This window comes from Rhinichthys klamathensis, unplaced genomic scaffold (genome assembly GCF_029890125.1).
Source record: "Rhinichthys klamathensis goyatoka isolate OS25496 unplaced genomic scaffold, OSU_Roscu_1.1 h1tg000011l_1, whole genome shotgun sequence".
NCBI classification, from domain to species: domain Eukaryota; kingdom Metazoa; phylum Chordata; class Actinopteri; order Cypriniformes; family Leuciscidae; genus Rhinichthys; species Rhinichthys klamathensis.
Genome location: NW_026606564.1, coordinates 20395980 through 20413029, shown reverse-complemented (window position 1 = coordinate 20413029; position 17050 = coordinate 20395980). Strand labels below are relative to the sequence as shown.

General features: G+C 41.8%; 1 protein-coding gene across 1 annotated transcript in view; it reads left to right on the top strand.

The window, feature by feature from the left end:
- Positions 1-3782: 3782 nt before the first annotated feature.
- Positions 3783-17050, top strand: part of adcy1b (adenylate cyclase 1b) — a 67270-nt gene continuing 54002 nt past the window's right edge. The window contains exons 1-3 of the mRNA XM_056266248.1: positions 3783-4518; positions 11809-11958; positions 12045-12163. Coding sequence (XP_056122223.1) covers positions 3937-4518; positions 11809-11958; positions 12045-12163 — 851 coding nt within the window. The 5' untranslated portion in view covers positions 3783-3936. The remainder of the gene's footprint in view (positions 4519-11808; positions 11959-12044; positions 12164-17050) is intronic.

The window sequence follows — 17050 nt, the reverse complement described above, 5'->3', positions numbered from 1 at the left end:
TATTTTAAGGTGCCAGTGTTACAGTGTAATTACACAAATTACGGGCCTTTATTATTCTCGATGTACATTAAGGATCTGAGCTTATGTACAGATGTATGAGGATGACGCTAGGATTTTCACACATGGTACAATAAACCTTACAATTGCACTAACCAAAGTTCAAAACTGGTTAAGTCAAACCCGTCTCACTCTTAACACCAAAAAGACCGTCGTTATGATGTTCACAAAAAACCCAGTGAAACCAAATACTGTAAAACGTGACTGTCCGACGCCTGCCAAACAACCACCGACGAGCAGCAGATCTCCTGTGTTTTCGGGAGGACTTGGAGTTGGTAACTCAGTTCAAGCACTCGGGGTTATAGTAGCTTCGAACCTCGCCTTCACAAAACACATATAAAGGTAACCAACGCGCCGTAACATTTAATTTATCCATTGTATGATTCTCTCTCACATCGAATACATGGTTTGCTGGTGTCACGGCACTAAAACCCATTGATCAACTCTACAAAAAAGCAGTTACGGTGTTTGATAGGAAACCACAGTCATTTCACCTTTGTTCAGTTTTAGAGAAGTATCAATTCCTAAGTTTTGAAAATCTCAAAATATATTTAAAAGTAGCTGTCTTATATATAGATCAATGAAGGGGTCTTTTTTTTATCAAAAAGAGAAACAGCGAGACTGGTACTGGGTCAATTACTCAGGGGGATTGTGAAGTACAAATTAGAAAGTCTACTTTTGCACAAAACGTCTTCTCTATTAAAGGCTGCGCAAGTTGTAACACTTTACCAACGGTAATTAGAGGTGGCCCCACTTTAAGAAACAGCTGTAAAGTTGGCTGAATAACAATCATAACTGTGAACATTAGGTAAGAACTATGCACAGGCCCTTTCAAACATGCACTTTAAAATAGGTACATTTATAACAAGCACTTTAGGATGTCTATGGCATTTTAAAATACACACTTTAAACAATTATTATAACAAGTTTTTTTAATTAAGCATAGGCACTTTTAATTATTTTAGCTCTATATGTCTGTTTGGTTTTATTGTCAGTGTTTTGTTTGTTTCTCCTTGTCTGGGATGGAAATTAGCACTGTGCTAAATCCGGCGTATACGTCCATTTACCTTGTACGTTCATCAATATGCTTGTCCCATCCAAATAAATTAATAAATAAAAAAATTAAAAATAAGTACGGAACAATATATATGAAAAACTGTAATCTTGAAGAACATACAGTTTACAAACAACACACAACTAAAAACAAAAACATCAAATACAATTCATTGAAAACAAGTACGTTTTAAATTGAGACGTAAAGGCAGATAGAGAAGAAATATTATGAAGATATTACAAACTACATCTAGTAAAGCTGAGCATTCATACTGTAGCTTTTTAATGTGTGTGTGTGTGTGTGTGTGTGTGTGTGGGTAACACTTCCTTTTACAGTACAGTACTTACAGTGTACTTACCTTGAAAGTACTGGCTAATATAAGGTAAGTACATGGGTTAGGGGTAGGTTCAGGGTTAGTACCTAGTTATTACCCAGTAATTATAATTACTATAATAAGTACATAGTAAGTACATGGCTAACAGGATTTCTATATCCGTCAGATTGAGGGAGGAGCGGAAGCGGCCGATAAAAAGAGTTTTTAACAACTGAAGTAATATGAGAATCAAATGGAAGAGAGGAATCATATAAAACACCAATATTACTTACAGGGGAGAAGAGTTTAACAAGAACCCCATCTAAGACAAAGCACAGGTCCATTATATTTACAGGTTTGGTGGAGCCAATCAGCATTATTTCGGTTCGCTGTCATTTAATTTAAGAAAGTTCAGAGACATCGAGTGTTTGATTTCTCTAATACATGCGGTGAGTGAGTCGGGCAGAGATGAAATATCAGAGGAGGTGGTAAGATATATTTGGACATCGTCAGCATATGAAAACGAAGTCCATAAGTGTCTGCATGTAGATGATAAAAGCAACGGACCAAGAACGGAGCCCTGTGGAACACCCTGTGTCAGTGCAGCTGTGGGGCACTTACACCCTTCATACACTCTAAAACATATTGGGTTATTTGTTCTACCCAAATCCTGGGTTGAGCTTTTTGGGTCAATTTTTGGGGTTATTTCTTCAGTGCTTGGGTAGCTTTTGTGTTACCCAGCTCCTGGGTCAGACCTAACAACTAATGCTTGGGTAGTTTTTGTGTAACCCAGATCCTGGGTCAGATGTAACAACCCAATGTTTGGGTAGTTTTGGTGTAACCCAGATCCTGGCTCAGACATTACCCAGGGGTTGAGTTATTTATCGCGGGCTTTTTGCGCCCTCTTCAGGAGAGAGCAGCGCAGCTATGTCGGCAAAATACAGGTTTGTGTACATTTTATTTTATCTATAAATTCGTCATTGGTATATTGTTTAATTTTATGCAAAGCAACATACAGGGGCGCGATGTGATTTTTACTTTTAAGATTTGTTAAACGAGCTATATGTATTCAAAACTATATAAAATATGCTATACTCTAAAATATGATACAAAATAAAGGAATTACAATGCAAACCAGTGATTGTGTGGAGTTTTTATTTTATTTTATTTAGAGGATTAAGTTAATCCATAAACATTAGTTCATGTATGAAGTAAAAAGAATCTCGTACTATAGTAAAAATGTATCAACCCAGTATGCTGGGTTAAATAAACAACCCAATTTGCTGGGTAAAATTATGTTTTCTGTCCTATATTTACCCAGCCCTTGGGTTGAAAACCTAGTGTTTTTTAGAGTGCAGTAGCAGAACAACTGAGTCCGATATCAGGGAGACGGGAAATGAGAACATCATGACAGATCGTATCAAACGCTGATCTTAGATCGAGGAGAATTAGGATGTTTCTAAACCTGGAATCCAAGCAAGGATATCATCATCCACACGGATAAGAGCCATTCCAGTACTGTGTGATTGGCGAAATCCAGACTGAAAAGGTTCAGAAACAGTAGGATAGTATTTAAGAGGCTACTTCTTTCTTTAAAATTTTTGCCAGAAATTAGAGATTGGCCTGTAATTGTTAATATTCAAATGACCCTGACCAGATTTATCAAGGATTTGCAGATTCTAAACTACAATTTACCAAAATGGTTATGATGGGTGAAATATCAGAAACACACATTTGAAGTAAAACAGTCTGTGTGGGTTAAAGCACCGGTCATTTGATGGTTTTTCATTTTTAATAATGTTTCTTCTTAGTTTTTGCTATCAGTTATCAGTTATATACATATAATATACTATATATACTAACATATACTTTTATGTTCTATTTAATGTTGTGAAATGAATGTTTACTGCATCAGTTTAGTGTCTGTGTTGTTAGAATGGTGTGTGTGTGTGTGTGTGTGTGTGTGTGTGTGACACTGTGTGCATTTATCTCTGCTGCTTTTGATGAACTTCGATTCATCATGACTTTCTCTTCATCAGTGTTATTATGGTTGAGGTCAGAATATACGTTTAAAGATCTGAAACAAATTTTAATAGCAACATGCTTTTCAAATTTAACATTTTACAGGTTCTTCTGTATATGTTTACATTTTCCCTGTTTTCCAGCTTCCTTTTTTTCTTTTCTTCAAGTTGCAGCCCGTGTGTTGAACACCGTGTGTGTGTGTCGTGTGTGCCTCGCTCGCGCTGCTCGTCGGAGATCCGCGCTCTTGTCAATCAGCAGAATTATCGCGGCTCGCGTTGCGCAGGCGTGATCCAGTCTGAGCCGCGCGAGCTCGAAGCCAGTCTCTCTCTCTCTCTCTCTCGCTCTCTCTCTCTCTCTCTCTCTCTCTCTCTCTCTCTCTCTCTCTCTCTCTCTCTCTCTCGAGCGACCCAGCTCTATCTCTCCCGCCAGACATGCCTCTGCACCACCTGCGGATCGCGCGTCTCTCCGGCGCGTGAATGGCCCTCGCGCCATGGACGAATTGCCGTTCCAGAAAGTCAAGACCCGGCGCCGGAGGAGCCACTGCCCGCCCGGGGTCATCGCGTGCGAGGACGAGTTCGACTGCAAGGAGCTCGAGTCGCTCTTCCACAACTACAACCTGAAGCTGGAGCAGGCGTCCACGCTGAAGGCGCTGTGCGTGCTCCTCCTGCTGTCCTCCGGGCTCAGTCTGCTGGAGCTGCTGCTGTCCGGCGCCGGCCTCAGCGTCGCCAAGTGCTCCTACCCCGTGCACTGCGTCGTCTTCATCGCGCTCTTCATCGTCAGCAACGTCAAGTACCTGCAGGTGCCCCAGCTGCAGCAGATCGCGCACCTGAGCCTGTTCTTCAGCCTCACCTTCGCGCTGCTGTGCTGCCCGTTCCCGCACGCGTCGGTCGCGTCGGGCGCCGCCGGTCCGGAGCAGGGCGTGTGGCCGCTGCTGCTGCTGACGTTCGTGGCGTACGCGTTGCTGCCCGTGCGGACGCTGCTGGCGCTGCTCTTCGGGCTGCTGGTGTCCGTGTCGCACACGGTGGTCGCGGCCGCGTCGGTGACGGTGAAGACGCAACGCCTGTGGAGAGCGGTGAGCCTCTGCTTCTTTATACACACGCGTAATGTAGTTCATGAGTTCAGCACTGGACAGCGAGCGCGCGCGCTCAGACACCGACACCGGACGCGCGCTTTCCATGTTAAACGCAATAATTGCTACAATGCAGGGAAATACAATACATAAGCTGATTGATCAACAGGCTTTTCTAAAGCTCATCTAGCCTATTTGATCATCACGCATAATCAAGATTATGTCTGAGAAGCTCTGCGTCAATCTGTTGGTTCGGATGTTTAAAACACTCCTGCCATGCAATCAAGCTGTATGAGTTACTCTGTTCTCGAGTTAAGTGCATGCTCGAGGAGGGAAATGTTTTCACTCAGCAAATTGCTAAATTTCACAAACAAATTCATTAGGAAGAAACGGCACAGATGGCATTACACGTGACATTATAAGGGAGAAAGACTGAAATAGTATTTAATTGTAAATGCACACCAGTACTCTTCTAAATGATTTGTTTTAGTAGGAAAATCTGAATCAGAAGTTCTGCTAACTTAATCTCCGAGTTTATTAAGGTGAAATATGTTAACTGATTATCTCAAATTAGCTGCCATTGTACAGATTGATTTTAAACAAAATAGTCCTGCTATCATTCACTTTTCTGAAAGGTTAACGCTTTAATCATGTCTGTTGATTTGCTGGAAGGTTTTGAAGGAGGAAAAGACTGTGATGAAGCATCACAAATCTATTTTAAAAATGTGTGTATATTTATTACAAAATACTTTGTGTTACATCTACTGCATTATTAAAGTACACTAGTTAATGCTACTCTGTTAATGGGCAGTTTTTATTGGTTTGTTTTCAGATGAGAACACAGGTTCAGTGTGTGGGACTGTGCATTTAGTGTGTTGCCGAGTCTTCATGTCTGTATTTGCGTACTCGCGTGACGAATGTTTCTGGTCTCATCCTGATGCCTTTAGAAAAGAGAGAGAAACATGCTGCACTTTATACTGAGAGTCACACACTCTTGGCAGAAACACTTCTATATCGAACCATAAAGGGTTTCGTCAAGCAGCTTTTAGGGCTTACATCATGGGATCATTTTATAGATTAAGTTTCAATTAATTAATTTTGTTTCAATTTTTAATTAAATGTTATGGATTAAACAGCTCATTAACATACTTCATCAGTAGAAGACATTGAAATAACATAAACATGCAAGCATTTTGCAATAATTTAAGACATTAAACTGCCTTGCTTTTTGACATCTTTCTCTCTTCTGATCAACGTAATCAATCTCTTGATATTTCTGTCCTCTTATGGAAAGTCAGAAACGCTATTGTGGATTTGATCTTTTGTGGCAAATGGGAAATCAATTAAATTAAATTAAATTAAATTAAATTCCTTTTATTGCCATTGTATGTATTATACAATGAAAAGAATTAGCAAACCTTGCGGTGCATCCACACATGACAACACAACAATATTTAAGACACCCTAAGTGTAACACTACAATACAGAAACTTGACCGTTTCAGTAAAGATATTGCACATTGTTGTCACAAAGTGACCCTAACTGTAATTATGATTAGTGCAATTGAAACATGACTATTCAAGGTGTTATCAAAAGTGCAGTGTTTAGCAGTGTTGTGAAGATCTCAGAAACTGTTAGTTGGGTCCAGATTCACCCAGAGGACGAGCGGCTCGAAGTAGGACGGCTCTGAACAGAGACCAGACACACTTCTCTAAGCTATTTTAGCACAGAAATGAGCAATGAGGCTTCAGATGATCCACACCGGATCCACAGACGTCTATAGGTGTGACTGTGAAGTATACATACAGACGCATACAGACATATCACTAATATAACGCATGGAAATCATGTCAGGAATGGTTGGCACCACTCTTGCTGCAGTGCATGCTGGAAGGCATTACAATAGTCCAGTCTGGAGAGAACAACAGCTTGGACCAAGAGTTGTGTAGCTCCGATAGGAAGGGCCTGGTCCTCATAATGTTGTATTATGTTGTATTATCATAATGTTGGATCAATTTATTGATCCAACATCTCAATAAAAGCGAAAACTCACTCCATCCCTTGCAATTTGGCTTCAGGGCCCATCACTCAACAGAAACAGCCAATTGTTTGTTTCTGGAAAAGGTTAAAGGTTACTTAGATAAGAGTTCTTGCGTCGGTGCTGTTTTTTTAGACTTAAAGCGAGCTTTTGATACTGTTAATCATGAAGTTCTTTTATCTAAATTAACATATTTTAATTTCTCTGAGCAAGCTCTCAACTGGATAAAATCATACTTGTCATGTAGAAAGCAATGTGTTCGTATTAATGATGCAACGTCCCCTTTATGCAAATGTCCTGCAGGGGTCCCTCAAGGCTCCATACTTGGTCCGATTTTATTTACACTTTATATAAATGACCTGCCAGAGGCATGTAAAAATGTTGATGTCCAGTTGTACGCAGATGATGCCGTAATATTCACACATGGTAAGAACTATCTGGAGATAGCATCCACACTCACATCAGCAATGGCTCACATTGATGACTGGCTCACTAAGTCATGTCTCCATCTAAATACTAAAAAAACTGTTTGTATGGCGTTTACCAAACAAAGCATGAAGGTGTTAAATTCTAATGTATTCTTCAGAGGACAGGAGCTTGACATTGTTAATGAATTTAAGTATTTAGGAGTTATTTATGACTCCACTTTAACCTTTAAATGTCATGTAAAAAAGGTGGCAAATAAAGTTAAATACAGTTTGCAGAATTTTAAACAAGTTAGGCCATTCCTTAATACCAAAGCTGCGAAGTTGTTCTTATATACTATGATTTTTTCTCATATTGAGTACTGTTTTTTAAATTGGTCATTAACTAGTATATCTACGCTTAAAAATATTAAATCTCTTTTTAAGAAAGCCATAAAAATTTTTGATAAAAAAGCTTTGTCATTTCACCATTGTGATATCCTAGCGAGACATAATTTTCTAAGTTTCGACAATCTAAAAAATTTCAAGTATGTTTGTCTGGTTTATAAAGTGTTAAACAATCTTGCTCCGCCTCCGCTGCATGTCTTCTTTCAAAAACTTGCATGTGGAGGTAGTACACGGGCCTCTGCAAAAGGGGACTGCATGATACCATTTAGACGTACCACCTTTGGACAAAATGTATTATCAATAATAGGTGGTAAACTATGGAATAATTTGCCCCTTTCGATACGAGAGTGTCCTACTTTTGACACCTTCAAAACTCACTTGAAAAAGTGGCTCATAGAGAACCAGAGATGCACTCATATTTAACTATCATACTTATATAAGCCATAAACTATCGTGGTTAAAATTAATTGTAGTATAGTGGTGATTGTATAATGTTTGTGTTTTTATGTACATCTTGTTTTTATCTATACGCTGTCTGTAATATCAATGTATTTTTATTTGTGTATGTTGTTATAGTGAATGAATGCTGTATGACTGTTGTTATTTTATTTATTTGTTTTTGCTACCGGCCTATAGGGACTGCAGATGAAAACTAGTATCTGTTTACTAATTCTGGCGTATTTACATGGTGTAGTTTTCTACAACAATGTTCATGAATACGCATGGTCCCTATCAAATAAACTAAATAAATAAATAAATAAATAAATAAGTATAAGGCAAATCTGTGTGGTCTGTGAAGTTCAACTGATCGTCAATCACAACTCCAAGGTTCCTGTCTGTCCTGGGTGGAGTTATGGTTGATAAGCCTAGCTGAATGGAGATTTAATATTCAACAATATTATTGATCTGTAAATGGAGAAGTTGTGCTGAAGTGTTGGGATATGGCCGAGTACGCAAGCAGTTCTGTCTTTATAAGGTTGAGTTGAAGTTGGTGGTCCTTCATCCAGTAATAGATGTCAGTCTGTCAGGCTGAGATGCGAGCAACCGTCTAATCCTCCGGCTGGAATGAGAGGTAGAGTTGTGTGTCATCAGCGTAGTGAAAGGAAAAGCCATGTTTCTGAATGACAGATCCTAGAGATGACATGTAGATGGAGAAGAGAAGCGGTCCCAGCACTGAGCCCTGAGGCACTCCAGTAGCTAGATGATAACAGTGATGGGATAGGCCATGTTTCTGAATGACAGACACTAGTGATGACATGTAGAAGGAGAAGAGAAGTGGTCCTAGCACTGAGCCCTGAGGCACTCCAGTAGCTAGATGATAACAGTGATGGGATAAACCATGTTTCTGAGTGACAGACACTATTGATGAGATGTGGATGTAGAAGGGAAGCGGTCCCAGCACTGAGCCCTGAGGCACTCCAGTAGCTAGATGATAACAGTGATGGGATAAACCATGTTTCTGAATGACAGATCCTAGTGATGACATGTAGATGGAGAAGAGAAGCGGTCCCAGCACTGAGCCCTGAGGCACTCCAGTAGCTAGATGATAACAGTGATGGGATAAACCATGTTTCTGAATGACAGACACTAGTGATGACATGTAGATGGAAAAGAGAAGCGGTCCCAGCACTGAGCCCTGAGGCACTCCAGTAGCTAGATGATAACAGTGATGGGATAAGCCATGTTTCTGAATGACAGATCCTAGTGATGACATGTAGATGGAGAAGAGAAGCGGTCCCAGCACTGAGCCCTGAGGCACTCCAGTAGCTAGATGATACCAGTGATGGGATAGGCCATGTTTCTGAATGACAGACACTAGTGATGACATGTAGATGGAGAAGAGAAGCGGTCCCAGCACTGAGCCCTGAGGCACTCCAGTAGCTAGATGATAACAGTGATGGGATAAGCCATGTTTCTGAATGACAGATCCTAGTGATGACATGTAGATGGAGAAGAGAAGCGGTCCCAGCACTGAGCCCTGAGGCACTCCAGTAGCTAGATGATACCAGTGATGGGATAGGCCATGTTTCTGAATGACAGACACTAGTGATGACATGTAGATGGAGAAGAGAAGCGGTCCCAGCACTGAGCCCTGAGGCACTCCAGTAGCTAGATGATAACAGTGATGGGATAAGCCATGTTTCTGAATGACAGATCCTAGTGATGACATCTAGATGGAGAAGAGAAGCGGTCCCAGCACTGAGCCCTGAGGCACTCCAGTAGCTAGATGATAACAGTGATGGGATAAACCATGTTTCTGAGTGACAGACACTAGTGATGAGATGTGGATGTAGAAGAGAAGCGGTCCCAGCACTGAGCCCTGAGGCACTCCCGTAGCTAGATGATAACAGTGATGGGATAAGCCATGTTTCTGAATGACAGATCCTAGTGATGACATGTAGATGGAGAAGAGAAGCGGTCCCAGCACTGAGCCCTGAGGCACTCCAGTAGCTAGATGATGACCTCACCCCTCCACGACACCCTGAAAGTGTTTGTTTTTTTGTGGTTAAAAATGTGAGACGCAAGTCAGTGCAAGGAAAAACAAGCAAGGTCTACAGACACGTTTTTTAAGTTGAACTTCTTTTCGTTTTTAGATTGCCGTGTCATGTGCGAGACACTGCAATAGATGCGAGACGCGAGAACAACAGTCAAACTCGTCAGTCTAGCGCTTGGTTACTTGTTTATGGAAAAGCAGTGCAGTGGAAAGACATGTGAACGGAGTGTCACTCACATGAATGTTTCATTTCCCTCTAGGCCTGAAACACACGTTTCATGAGCAGTTGCTTTCTGAAAAGTATCAGTGCACAGTTCATAACGTAAGGCTTGAATTGAGGATCGTGAATTTTGTGTGAGGGCCAAAGATTTCCACATGCAGATGTGAACTCACTGTACTGAGTGACAGAAAGCTGCTAGGTGTGAGTGACTTCAGTGTGAGCTGTGCTTCATACACTACACTATTGACAGTGGACTACAGACCTTTTTTGCCTAATCAATTTGACTGATGCACCTTTAGATTCTAGACATGAACTTACACGGTCTCCTTCTGCGGATACACTTTCCTCTCTCAGATACATACCTACAACTACATAATGATGGTCAAAAGAGTCATGCTGAGCAACTTAGTTAAAGCTAGTTGACATGTTTACATGAACATTACCTGAACAATAACACATCTGGTATAATTACTCATATTATCAACCCCTTAACATTTGAGCTTTGCAAAAATCATTGTTAATGCGTAGTTTTCATCATTTTGTTTAAACACAGGTTCAGTGTGTGGGACTGTGCATTTAGTGTGTTGCCGAGTCTTCATGTCTGTATTTGCGTACTCGCGTGATGAATGTTTCCGGCCTCATCCTGATGCCTTTAGAAAAGAGAGAGAAACATGCTGCACTTTATACTGAGAGTCACACACTCTTGGAACAAACGCTTCTATATCAAACCATACATTTAGTTAAATTTTTTTGTGTAAACATACTTCATCAGTGGAAAACATTGAAATAACATAAACATAAAAGTATTTTGCAATCATTTAAGAGATTTCTACTTATATAGAAGCTTTTTGCCACAAAAGGTTCTTTAAAATTGGGTCAGGAACCCTAGAGTTTTATGTAAAAGCCCACTGAACCTTTTGCTCATGTTGGTCTGTGTGTAAATCACTGAGTTTTCAGCATGTGCTTGTGCAAAGTAAGGCCGGCTAAATAAAGGTGCTGTGCGTGTGTCCTCTGACGAATCTAATCCAATAAAGAGGAGATAGACTCACGTCTCTTAACTCTACGACCTGAATATGACCAGAAAACCAGCACTGACTGCCCTGATGAGGACAAACACATGTCCAAACGAAACCACAACCACACTTAATGCTGTTGTTCACATTGCTCCACTGACACAAACTGTTCTAGTGCTCTTTTACAAAGTCTTGTAGTTTCAGGCTCTACTAGAACAGGTTTTCCTGCTAGAATGTTGATTATTTTCCTCATATTCTCCATTGTTGCGGCTCCTCTCTTCCCAGTCTGTCAGTAACGCTCTGTTTACTTCCTGTCTCTATGAAGCCCCTCCTTCTGAAAAGCACACTGTGCTCTGATTGGTCGGCTGTGATTGGTCGAGCGTTTCGAGTGTGTTTGGGAAAGTCCCGCCCCTTTCCATAACCGCCAGTTTAACACACTACTAACTAAATCAGGCCCCGCCCCTTTATTCTGCGTATGAATTATCATAATGAGGAATATTGTGACGTGTTCCCGGAAGAAACTCAATGGAGGCATTTCAGGAGTTCAGAAACACTTACACTGATATAGAGAAGAAGCTTCTTCAGGCTCAAACAGCAACAGTACACACTAAACACAGATGAACATGGAGAAAAGCAGAATAGTTCCTCTTGTCATATTGAAGCTTGTGTGGTGTCAACATGTCTTGTAATGATTGATCTGGTCTGTGTGTTGGCAGCTGGTGGCGAACACACTCCTCTTCACCAGTGTGAATCTGTCCGGTCTGTTCGTACGCATCCTGACGGAGCGAGCACAGCGGAAAGCCTTTCTCCAGGCCCGAAACTGCATCGAGGAGCGACTGCGCATGGAGGACGAGAACGAGAAGCAGGTCAGACTTCACGTGATTCCTTGATTCTTCAGAGATGCTCGTGCTGTCTTGTTCTTGATTTCTCATGTGAACGTCCACTCCTGCAGGAGCGTCTGTTGATGAGTCTTCTGCCCAGGAACGTGGCGATGGAGATGAAGGAGGACTTCCTCAAGCCACCCGAGAGGATCTTCCACAAGATTTACATCCAGCGGCACGACAACGTCAGGTAACGCGCACCGAGACGGTTTCTGTGAATGTGAAGGTCACTGAGGTCAACTTGATAACGGCTTGATTAACCAGCTGGAGACTGTTCTCTTTGTTTACACCCTTGACTGACTGACGGGCCTCGAGTCAGCATTGATCCCGGTTGACTGACACATTGATTTTACAGTGCTGAATTAGTCTACTATAGGTTCCATCAGCAAAGAGCAGTGGCATCAGTTGCTGATAGTTTGCTATAGTTATTCCTCTGTATAACACCGTAAACTACATGAACACATTCGCCTGAAACATGAGCTCACGTGGATATGAAATATATACAGTTCTGTTCTAAAATTACATTACACAAAGACTAGAATTTACTTTATTTCTAGCCCTTTCTTGTAAAGTACATTGTACATTTGGCAGTAAAATAAACATAATGTACAATTTTATACATGTCAGAGCTATTTTTATTCATTTGATTCAATAATAACAATGCATTCTCATGGTATAGTCATTATTGTGATTTTTTTATTATATATTTGTATATATACACTACCGTTCAAAAGTTTGGGGTCGGTACGATTTTAAATACTTTAAAAATAATTCTCTTCTGCTAACCATGGCTGCGCTTATTTGATTAAAAATAAAACAAAAATCAGTTATAGTATTAAATATTATTCCAGTGTAAATCAGCTGTTTTCTGTGTGAATATATAGTAAAGTGTAATTTATTCCTGTGATCAAAGCTGAATTTTCAGCATCACCAGTGTCAGTGTCTTCAGTGTCAAATGATCCTTCACAAATCAGTATAATATGAGGATTTGATGCTCAAGAAACATTTATTATTATTATTATCAATGTTGAAACAGTTGTTGGTCTGTCAGTTGTACAGTTTTTTTTTTTTTTTTGGATTCTTTGATGAATAGGAAGTTCAAAAGACTTTTGTAACATTATAAATGTCTTTACTGTCACTTTCGATCAAATTAATTATTCCTTGATAAATAAAAGTATTGATTTCTTTCCTCCAAAAAATAAAAATAAAATTCTCACTGACCCCAAACTTTTGAACGGTAGTGTATATATATATATATATTTTCGAAACCCATTTTTCCACCTCGGTTATCGCTAGTGGTCGTCCTCTACTATTCTCTTTCCTACAGCACATGTTCAGTCTCATTGTGAAGGACATTCTTCTAAACAAATACATGCATGTTTGTCATAATCTTTTATGAAGATGTCATGACTTCCTCTGCTGATGTTTAGTCAGCGTTCACTATTGTAAGTGTGGGTTCTGGTGGAGGACAGGATCCCGTGATCAGTGAAGGTCCTTCAGCTCCGTGTGTCCTGCGGTGTTTCTGAGACACTTCGCTGGTCTGCAGATTAAACCTCTGCAGGGATTTACTGCAACGGACACTAAAGACTGTTGCGTAACGCTGGCAGTGCTTAAAGACACACACACACACACACACTGACAGAGATCTGCTCATGCTCAAGAGTATTTCTGTCCAGATCAGAGGAAGGGAATATGCGCCATTCCTCCTCCTCCTCCTCCTGTTGACTCTGAATGACATCACTGAAATATTAACGCCAAATATTGATCAGCATTTCTAACAGTGATATGCATATGTATATATTTCCATATTTAAACATTTACTTTAAAGGGTGATTCATGTTTCAGTGAGAGGAAGCATCAACAGAGAAGGCAGTTTGACTTTGAACTTTACAGATCATATAGCTCACAGAATTCCAGCACTTTAAAGTGCCCCTGCTACTATTTTAAAGATTGTTAATGTTGTTTTTGCGTCTCTTACCACAGGTTTATCATCCAAGGTCAAAAACACTCATTTTCTTATAATATACATCGCAGCATCAGCTCTTTACACACAGTGTATGAAATCGGTTGATAAAGGATTCAGTCTCTCTAAACCCCTCCTCTCTGAGAGTCTACTCTGCTCTGATTGGTCAGATGGCCCAGTCTGTTGTGATTGGTCAGATGGCCCAGTCTGTTGTGATTGGTCTACTCTGCTCTGATTGGTCAGATGGCCCAGTCTGTTGTGATTGGTCAGATGGCCCAGTCTGTTGTGATTGGTCTACTCTGCTCTGATTGGTCAGATGGCCCAGTCTGTTGTGATTGGTCTGCTCTGATTGGTCAGATGGTCAAGTCTGTTGTGATTGGTCTACTCTGCTCTGATTGGTCAGACGGCCCAGTCTGTTGTGATTGGTCTGCTCTGCTCTGATTGGTCAGATGGCCCAGTCTGTTGTGATTGGTCTACTCTGCTCTGATTGGTCAGATGGCCCAGTCTGTTGTGATTGGTCTACTCTGCTCTGATTGGTCAGATGGCCCAGTCTGTTGTGATTGGTCTGCTCTGATTGGTCAGATGGCCCAGTCTGTTGTGATTGGTCTACTCTGCTCTGATTGGTCAGATGGCCCAGTCTGTTGTGATTGGTCTGCTCTGATTGGTCAGATGGTCCAGTCTGTTGTGATTGGTCTACTCTGCTCTGATTGGTCAGATGACCCAATGTTCTGTTGTGATTGGTCTACTCTGCTCTGATTGGTCAGATGGCCCAGTCTGTTGTGATTGGTCTACTCTGCTCTGATTGGTCAGACGGCCCAGTCTGTTGTGATTGGTCTACTCTGCTCTGATTGGTCAGATGGCCCAGTCTGTTGTGAATGGTCTACTCTGCTCTGATTGGTCCGATGGCCCAGTCTGTTGTGATTGGTCTGCTCTGCTCTGATTGGTCAGATGGCCCAGTCTGTTGTGATTGGTCTACTCTGCTCTGATTGGTCAGATGGCCCAGTCTGTTGTGATTGGTCTACTCTGCTCTGATTGGTCAGATGGCCCAGTCTGTTGTGAATGGTCTACTCTGCTCTGATTGGTCAGACGGCCCAGTCTGTTGTGATTGGTCTACTCTGCTCTGATTGGTCAGATGGCCCAGTCTGTTGTGAATGGTCTACTCTGCTCTGATTGGTCCGATGGCCCAGTCTGTTGTGATTGGTCTGGTCTGCTCTGATTGGTCAGATGGCCCAGTCTGTTGTGATTGGTCTACTCTGCTCTGATTGGTCAGATGGCCCAGTCTGTTGTGATTGGTCTACTCTGCTCTGATTGGTCAGATGGCCCAGTCTGTTGTGATTGGTCTACTCTGCTCTGATTGGTCAGACGGCCCAGTCTGTTGTGATTGGTCTACTCTGCTCTGATTGGTCAGATGGCCCAGTCTGTTGTGAATGGTCTACTCTGCTCTGATTGGTCCGATGGCCCAGTCTGTTGTGATTGGTCTGCTCTGCTCTGATTGGTCAGATGGCCCAGTCTGTTGTGATTGGTCTACTCTGCTCTGATTGGTCAGACGGCCCAGTCTGTTGTGATTGGTCTGCTCTGCTCTGATTGGTCAGATGGCCCAGTCTGTTGTGATTGGTCTGCTCTGCTCTGATTGGTCAGATGGCCCAGTCTGTTGTGATTGGTCTGCTCTGATTGGTCAGATGGCCCAGTCTGTTGTGATTGGTCTACTCTGCTCTGATTGGTCAGATGGCCCAGTCTGTTGTGATTGGTCTGCTCTGATTGGTCAGATGGTCCAGTCTGTTGTGATTGGTCTACTCTGCTCTGATTGGTCAGATGACCCAGTCTGTTGTGATTGGTCTACTCTGCTCTGATTGGTCGATGGCCCAGTCTGTTGTGATTGGTCTACTCTGCTCTGATTGGTTAGATGGCCCAGTCTGTTGTGATTGGTCTACTCTGCTCTGATTGGTCAGATGGCCCAGTCTGTTGTGATTGGTCTACTCTGCTCTGATTGGTCAGATGGTCCAGTCTGTTGTGATTGGTCTACTCTGCTCTGATTGGTCAGATGGCCCAGTCTGTTGTGATTGGTCTACTCTGCTCTGATTGGTCAGATGGCCCAGTCTGTTGTGATTGGTTTACTCTGCTCTGATTGGTCAGATGACCCAATGTTCTGTTGTGATTGGTCTACTCTGCTCTGTAAGCGGTCAGTCTGATTGGTCTGATTTGGTCAATCTGTTGTGATTGGTCTACTCTGCTCTGATTGGTCAGTCTGTTGTGATTGGTCTACTCTGCTCTGATTGGTCAGTCTGTTGTGATTGGTCTACTCTGCTCTGATTGGTCAACCGCTTACAGGGCATGCCTTTTTTCAGACAATTGAAATTTTACAGCAAGTGATAAGACACACCAATGATTACTGCCCATAATGTCCCAGCAACCACAATCACTAAGAACACCCTAGCAACCACTTAGTAACAGTAGTCTTCAGTTCATCATGTGTCATTACTTATAAAGGCTGATTAAATGATGTGTAACTCGTGCTCGTCTCTGTCCTGATCTGTCACTCATTATCTTCATAGATTGAAAGATTCTGTCACTCATGCTCCTCTGACTGCTCGTCAACAGCATGAACTCTGTCACAGATGGACGCGCATTAAGATACTCACAGCAAACTGAATTCATGGCACCAGTGTTACGGTGACATCTGTGATCTGACAGAGCGGCATTTGAGCGGCTCAGTGTTCCTGCGCCTCCGCACACACTCCGCGGGACGCCTCGAACGCCTCGCTCTCATGTGTGTGTCGCTTCACAGCTCAGATGGAGCTGGACGTCAGTGTTCATGTGTTTCTGGACCGTCAAGGTGTGTGTGTGTGTGTGTATCATCATCATCTTCATCATATCACTATGACAGCGGGAGGCAGTCTAATGACAGGTGGCCAAACCGTCATCAGACCTGGTTTATTAACACTCTCATGAGAACCAGAGAGACTGAAGCCTTTATCTCAGTTACTGTGGTGTGAGCTTCAGATCTGACTCATGTTTCATCAACTGTTTACTGGCCTGGAAAATGTTCTTCCTTTAGGTATTTTTGACTTGTTTATTTTTAACTGGTTGAACAGCACAAATTTCTAAATATCTAAG